General features: G+C 38.5%; 1 protein-coding gene and 1 long non-coding RNA gene across 7 annotated transcripts in view; one reads left to right on the plus strand and one right to left on the minus strand.

The window, feature by feature from the left end:
* The window catches only part of LOC109541362 (myotubularin-related protein 13), a 43,502-nt gene that overhangs the window by 26,353 nt on the left and 9,611 nt on the right, over positions 1 to 7,538 (plus strand). For 3 of the 6 annotated variants that reach the window (XM_048670790.1, XM_048670793.1, XM_048670792.1), the window contains 13 exons: positions 306 to 436; positions 3,768 to 3,858; positions 3,950 to 4,063; positions 4,123 to 4,235; positions 4,294 to 4,411; positions 4,467 to 4,597; positions 4,654 to 4,808; positions 4,870 to 5,162; positions 5,223 to 5,371; positions 5,451 to 5,577; positions 5,648 to 5,788; positions 5,837 to 6,013; positions 6,296 to 6,487. In XM_048670790.1, the coding sequence (XP_048526747.1) occupies positions 306 to 436; positions 3,768 to 3,858; positions 3,950 to 4,063; positions 4,123 to 4,235; positions 4,294 to 4,411; positions 4,467 to 4,597; positions 4,654 to 4,808; positions 4,870 to 5,162; positions 5,223 to 5,371; positions 5,451 to 5,577; positions 5,648 to 5,788; positions 5,837 to 6,013; positions 6,296 to 6,487 (1,932 nt within the window). The remainder of the gene's footprint in view (positions 1 to 305; positions 437 to 3,767; positions 3,859 to 3,949; positions 4,064 to 4,122; positions 4,236 to 4,293; positions 4,412 to 4,466; positions 4,598 to 4,653; positions 4,809 to 4,869; positions 5,163 to 5,222; positions 5,372 to 5,450; positions 5,578 to 5,647; positions 5,789 to 5,836; positions 6,014 to 6,295; positions 6,488 to 7,538) is intronic. The other 3 variants (XM_048670791.1, XM_048670794.1, XM_048670795.1) reach the window with 1 other exon arrangement.
* Positions 6,476 to 7,538, minus strand: part of LOC125505905 — a 1,499-nt gene continuing 436 nt past the window's right edge. The window contains exon 2 of the long non-coding RNA XR_007282545.1: positions 6,476 to 6,892. This is a non-coding gene — a long non-coding RNA (uncharacterized LOC125505905). The remainder of the gene's footprint in view (positions 6,893 to 7,538) is intronic.

Raw genomic sequence — 7,538 nt, forward strand, 5'->3', positions numbered from 1 at the left:
AATATTCTTATCCTTAAGGATAAAACCGAGTTTGCCAAGTGCTTCCCACGTGAATTGTATCCTTCTTATAATTTTAAGTTTGATTTTCTAATGAATCCATAGAAACTACGACCTTTAACTTCTCAAGCCAAGCTTTATTCCACAACTGAAAGCACTAAAAAATCGCATCCTATATGCACACTCGCTCGGACTCGCTCGCATCGCATGGCCACTTTCAGCATAGCATTGCCCAGCTCGGTCGCCGGTGTGCATGTATCCTTATCTTTTTTTTACATACATATTTACTATGAGCTACATTGTTTTAGTGTTATTTACAGTGTTGCAGAAAGTGACAGCGCAGACGCCGAATCTGGCTTTGAAGATCAAGATCCTAGCGAAACTGGCAGTACTGTTATTCGGATTGTTTCACGATTCATTGACAGAGTTTGTAACGAAGGTAGGTAACGAAACTGAAATTTTATTCGTTGATAATACAAGGTACGGCAATGAAATGGAACGATTTGGGGTGGGGTTGGCAGCACGTTGCAAAGTGGTGGGGCCGAAAGTCACCAGTAGGTCATGCTTAGCATGGCGTACCATAAGTTCAAGATGCAGAGGCCCTTTTCTAAATAAAGGTCCGATATCACCATCTTGTCGCTACGTTTTGAAAAACCGCAATCGTTTGACGGCGTCCCGGTGTCGCTAGTGCAATTAAACTTCCGATTTTTGTATTTGATTTTATACTAGATCTTACCGAGGCTATCGGCCCGCGGCTATAGCCCCCGTTGTCCCCCCTAGATCCGGCGCTGTGAACAACGCTGTTAAAGCCGGTTACCAAAATGGCGAGGGTCTGGTGCGAACGTGACGTGACTCTCGGTGGCAATTTAACATACTGCGCAATCAACCGACATATGACGCTATTAAAAGCTGGGTAGACAATCTGAAGCAAAATGAATCCGCGCGTAAGAAAAGACGTGATAGTGCCAAAATGGTTCTAACACCTGAAAACGCCGAAACTGTCCGACAAGCAATGTTAAGAAGTTCATACCGTTCAGCCAGCCGCCATGCTACTGACCTTGGGATAAGTGACAGATCCGTGGGAAGGATGCTCCATGAAGGTCTTCGATTTCACTCTTACAAGATGCAGATTGTGCCATTTCTTAATCCGAGTTCTTAATCCTTAATCACCAACGAATCCAATTTTGTGACGTGCTGCTTGCCAGGGGTTCACCATCGAATAACGACCAAGTAAACAACTAATAGATGAACGATGAGGCGCACTTCCACCTCTCTGGTTTTGTTATTAAACAAAAGTTCAGATACTGGTTGCTTGAGAGCCCTCGTGCATGAAACACCCCTTCACGCTCAAAACATGAGAGTATGGTGTACGATTTCTTCTCTAGCGTCACAACCTTTCGTGGGTCTTAGCTGCATCTATGATTCGTCTCCATCTATCCCTGTCCAACATTAACCCCTTTCCAGTCCCGTACTCCTAAGGGCGGGTATTATAAAGGTCGGGTTGAACCTCCGGATGACCAACCATCGGTTGACTTTATTTGTGTATTATAAAAACTATTGAGCCTCGGGATCGTCAATTGGGACTTGACTTGTATTATCTAACGTTGGTCACATTGCGTAACAGCATCAGCCAATTAAAATCACCGCTTCCTTGTCAGTTCCGAGAACTTGGTCGTTTGAGATCACCGAACAAGCGTTAAATTGAATTTCTGAACTTAACGCGGTCTTTATGATGTAGAATTGACGAAAATTGGAACAGAAATCTGCAATAAAATTCTACAGCCCACAAGTGTTGTGCCAGATGGGCAATCACAAAATCCAATAGCGGTATTTAGTGCGTATATTACGTGCGTACATACATTAGCTACATACGGCTGCAATGCATGATATACATTTTCTTCCATTTTAAATATTTTCTCAATACTTTTTGCCTTTGTGCAGAAGTTTCTATAATCGATTCTTCTTATAGAACTTGCAAATTCCAATAAACGCCGCACGGTGTGAAAATTTAGTTTTTCTTTTTCGTAAGCCTAATATAAAATTGGCGCGAGTACCTATAATTGACGTAATGTGGAATAAGGAAAAATATTAGTAAGACCTAAAAATTATTTCCACAGCCGGCAAATTCATGAGAAAATAGGTGTATACTTTTTAAATGCACTTTTTGCTATAAAGTAAATCATAGATTTATAGCAAGTGATTTTTTTTGCGCAAATAATATTGGTTATTTATTTTAATCTGCCGAACTCAAATATGAGCAAAAAAGCGTCTTCGGATTATGATTTTTCCGGAAAGATTTGTGCGGATTTTGATTGACAACGCATGAGATGGCGTTATTCGCCACAGGCGTTTGCAGTAATTTTATGCGCTAGTATGCAAGATATTCTCATATGCGCTACAACTTGGTCCTATGGTTGTGGGGCACTCTCCATCGGAACACGGTTTCTCGTCGTTTTAATCGCGGAGCCCGTAAATCCCGCCTCTGGACCAAAAAGAGCACATTGGCGTGGGATCGGGGTGTATATTGTACCAGCCGCTCATAGTCGTAGTTGTTGCGGTAATGTTATTAAATAAGATCCATATTAGTAAATGCGATGCATAAATTAAATACGATAAATACGATTCATTTTTCAAACCAATTTTGAAAGGTGTATCACACAAAGTGATGTTTGCATGAAATTTCTTCAAGAGAAGTTACATATTTTAATCATTCATGCAAATATTTTCCCTCAACTTTTGTGAAGTAACTGTTTTTCATTGTAAGAATTTATTTTTATCTGAAACAGTTAATAACAAAGCTCGAGCAATAGCAAAAACGAGCTTGGAGCTCTCGAAACGGTGCAAAAATATGAGTTTTTTTGTTTTTTGATATGATTTGAAATAACTTCAAAATTGAATAAAAACGAAAAACCACTTTTTCTAACTATCTCAGTTAAATTAAATACTTCTTTTTTGAAAATGCCATGTACAGTTGGTATAATACAGCACACAAACTTGTTTTAATTTGACAATTTAATTAATCTCTATAAATCTTGCTCCTCGATTTTCCAAATCTCTCAGCTACTGTTTTAGTTGACCATCCTTCCTCGATTAATGTAGTTATTCGAGTTTTTTCAAATAGTTTTGACTGTCATTTTGATAATAGGAAAATGTATTTGTCAGTAATTAGTTTAACCTACTTCTTATCTCTTACGGTTTTGAAGATACCCATACTATGCATCGTTATCTTGAACGCCCTGTATAAATGGCCAATCAATATATATATATTGAATAGCCAATCAGTAAATCGATGTGTGGTTGTATTTTAAAATTTTAGTAAAAAATAAATTTTATTTAAAGATTTCTTAATGTGGCACTGTTCTAGCTCATTTACAATAATAGAAATCTTTTTAGTCCGGACTCGACAAATAAACCCCGTGCGAGGGAGATAGCAAGCGTTGGTTGAAACCATTAGATCAAACATGCCGACGGCGAGTGCCCTAGCTGTATGATATATAAGCTGTGGTACTGCACGGGCTGATGGCGTTTTGCTTCCCGGACAGGCTCGGTTATCCGCGCTCATGGAGGCTAGATCGAACAATGTTTTTAATTAAAAATGTTTTTTCAATTTAATGTTTAAGTTTTCTAATAAACAAACATAAAAATGACAAAATTTAACATTTTTAATTGGTAACACTTCTAGTGCCGACCCCTGTACATACTGTGTACTTAATTGTTAATATTATTTATACTTAGTATATGCCAGATAGTATAATCTAATTTTCTAATAGGGGGTGTAACAAGAGACCACATTAGAAATCTTCACCAAATGATTCCAGGAGTAGTTCACATGCACATAGAAACGTTGGAAGGTGTATATAGGTAATTAATAGCCGATGATTTATTTAGTTCAATATTTTTCCGTCTAGGCCTTAAGCTCAAAAAGGTTTTGATGAAACGAATTCATTATTAGGGAGTCGAAGAGACGTCCACCCATCCAGAAACCAAAGATCTTAACTCCGAACTTGTTGATGGGAGAGCAGCTAATCATGGATGGCTTACGGGTATATCTGCTTCCAGATGGAAGGTATGTCAGCTGCAATTTCTTATTAAAATATCGTTGGAATATAAATTGTCTTTATATAGGGAAGAAAGCATTCCGGGTCTCTTGGGAATACCGCCTCTCTTACCTTCGGAGGGTGCCATTTTCTTGACAAATTACAGGATTATTTTCAAAGGAACACCGTGCGATTCGTTTGGTAGGTCACACAAAGGTATATTGGTTCGCAATGTTTACACACTTAATATTGCTTCCAGCTTGTGAGCAGATTATAGTTCGATCATTCCCAGTCACGTCTTTGACCAAAGAGAAAAAAGTAGCTGTCCAATATTTGGCGCATTTAGATCAATGGCTTCAAGAAGGGTTACAACTGAGGTAATTGACTTGTGATTTATTATTATTTTTTAAGCACACGATACTTTCTGTTTAGGTCATGTACGTTTCAATTAATGAAACTAGCCTTTGATGAGGAAGTGACTGCAGAACACATAGATAATTTGCGAAAGCTGTTGCACAAAACCAGACATCCTCCAAACTTCTGGCATTATTTCGCATTCGCTGGTCAGTACCATTCTTTTTTAATCAGACCGTCAGAGAGTAAATTCGGTTTTGTATAGGACAAGTGACTGTTAATGAAACGCCTCTGCATAAGAACAAAGAAAAGAACGCCACATTGAAAGGCTTTGCGAAGAAAACTCTCCTGAAAACGGCAAGAAAGGCAGGTTTAAAACCGAAATCGTCATCTAAGAAACAGAAATATGTGTTTCCAAATGTAAGAAGCAATTTGTAGCAATATACAATTAATGCACTGACATATTTGTCTCCAAAAACAGGTTACGATTAAGAACACCAATAAATACATGACATCTCCAGGCAGAATGAGTCTGCCGCTCGAAGATTTTGGAAATGACGATGACATTTCCATTGATGATTTTGAAAACAACCCCATCCCGGCCACTCCAACGCTAACAGATGCCAAAACTTTAGAGCGGATGGTGGAAAGAAGCTATGTGAGAGATTGGAAAAGGTTGGGGGTGTGTAATAATACATCTCCGCTTAACACTAAAGGGGCTCCGGATCAGTTTCGGTTAACCTCTGTGAATTCCATGTATTCAATGTGCAGAAGGTATGACAGCAGCATATTTTCTATGGGCAAAAATCGAATAACCTGGTTATTTACTTATAGTTATCCTGCTTTGTTGGTGGTTCCTTCGACGATAACAGATGAAAGTATAAGACGATTCTGTAGGTGTTCACGACAAGGACGAATACCCAGTATTACATGGAGACATCCCAGAACGAAAGCTTTGCTCTTACGAGGTGCTGGACACCACGGTAAGATGTTTGGACTATCCTTATTTTATATAATTGAGGAAAAGGTCCGCACAGTCTTTGAACACTTACTTGTTTCTAGGCAAAAGTGTAATGGGAATGTTAAAAAGCCACCCCACTCCCAATGCTTCGACAGAGTCTACCTCATCTAATGAGCATGAAAAGTATTTTTCAGCTATAGTCAATGCAACACCAATATTCTCGCACAGGTTAGTTTAGACTAATTAATAACATAAATTTAATTCAGAGCATTTTCCTTTATTTTATATTAATTTGTAGACCTGGTTGGGCAATGTCAGACAGTTCTTTAAGCATCGACTCGTTGTTGCTGGCTGCAGATGATCCCTTGGCTTGTGCCACATTAACACCCGAAGTAGCCAGGAGAACAAACGCTTTTAACAAGGCAATAGGAACTTTAGGGTAAGGATGGTTTTCTCGTTAATTTTGCAATTTAAACAGAAATGTTAGCGGTTTTCCAAGACATTCCGGAGGGAAGGGGCCAAAGAATTTTGGGCGATGGGGTTCGCTCAAAGACCGAAGGCAGTCATCGCAAGCGTCCTTAGCACAAGGACAACAAGCCAGAGCCACAATGAGACACTCCACTGATTTGGATAATAATGCTGATACTGTTCATACGTTTCAAAGGTTGGTTTGCCAAAACATGTGCCAGAAAGTTTTGATAAAAAATAAAATTGTTGGAATGGGAGTGTGAAGAAGAGATAGAAATGCACTTTCCAAGAAAAATACTTATTTTTGAACGAAAACGGTTGTTTTTTGTAGTTTTTTGGTAGTTTGCCCAAAGCTAAAAATATACTTTTTTAAATTATATTTCATGGCCTTCTAAAGGTATAGAAAATACATCATATTTGTTGTGTGATTCTTCTTTATTAATTAATTCTTTTATAATCAATTTATACATATTTTCAGGGCGGCCTTGTACATATTAGGAGAAAAGGCTCAAATGAAGGGTATCAGAGTAGAATCAGCGCCAAAAACTGATTTTATTCCAGTGGACTATTACGACGTTAGACACACGAAGGCCGCATTCAAGAAGTTAATGCGCGCTTGCATCCCTAGTTCCCAAAATCAAAACGTCGAACCAGAACATACATTTCACAAGTTAGTATATTGGGAGTTAAACGGAATATTTACCTTACAAAAATGGTATCCGAATCCAATAAAGTTAACATTAATTTATGCACATGTGGCACATGGGTGTCCAAGATAAGGATCCATTGCATGGGAATCTTCGAAACCATGAGAAATTGGTCGGAAAGTCGGTTAAGTTAGTAAAAAGTTGCACAATCAGGGGGTCATATACATGGCGTTCTAAAAAAAGGTATTTTAATTTTTGAGATACTTAGAAAATAATATATTACGGCACAACCAAGAGACAAAAGTCGAAGTTCATGTTCGCGTGCATTACGCCCTTGGCTTTGCCTCGGGCGTCAACTTCAAGCAGTGGCTGGTCTTCCACTTTCGTCTCGCGTTCCGTATACTATTTTTCTTGATCCTCGCTAGAAACTAGCCGGGGAAAGTATAAGGTTTTGAAAAAATAGCTTGCCAGACAGTGCCAAAGTCAAGCTCAGCGTGCGTGACGAAAATTATTACTTCCACACTTATTCCACACGGGATGAAGAATTTGTAAAGGGTAAAAGTGATGCTTTCGCCATCGAAAACAGCGGCGCAAGTACGTACTTTCCATCAGGGGATCAACAAAATTGTTTTTGTTATTTCGCGCAGTCGCTTTGAAAATCTGAACGAGCTCTACCTAAAAAGTACAATTGTTAAATGTACAATTTTTATATTCAGTAGAAGATCGTACAAGTAAACGGTTACAAAAAAAATCTTGTGGACGTTGATCCTCTAAGGAATCTTTATTCTTTTTGTTCGACGAACTAAACGTTTACCGGAGGATGCGAATAATTTTCTTTGCCAGTTATTACTTTCCACACGGGATGAAGAAAATGTAATTTTCTTGATCCACTGGTACACGTACAGGCGTGGGCGAGGATGGGCTAATAATGAAGAATCAATTATTTTTCTGATAATTTTGAATTATTCGCATTCTCCGGTAAAGTTCATTCAACGCAGAGAACCTCCAAACAAACAGAAAAAAGATTCCTTAGAGGACCAACGTCTACAATATTTTTTTTGTAACCGTTTACTT

Source organism: Dendroctonus ponderosae, unplaced genomic scaffold (genome assembly GCF_020466585.1).
Source record: "Dendroctonus ponderosae isolate FM_Combo_2020 unplaced genomic scaffold, Dpon_F_20191213v2 Dpon_F_20191213_1, whole genome shotgun sequence".
NCBI lineage: Eukaryota > Metazoa > Arthropoda > Insecta > Coleoptera > Curculionidae > Dendroctonus > Dendroctonus ponderosae.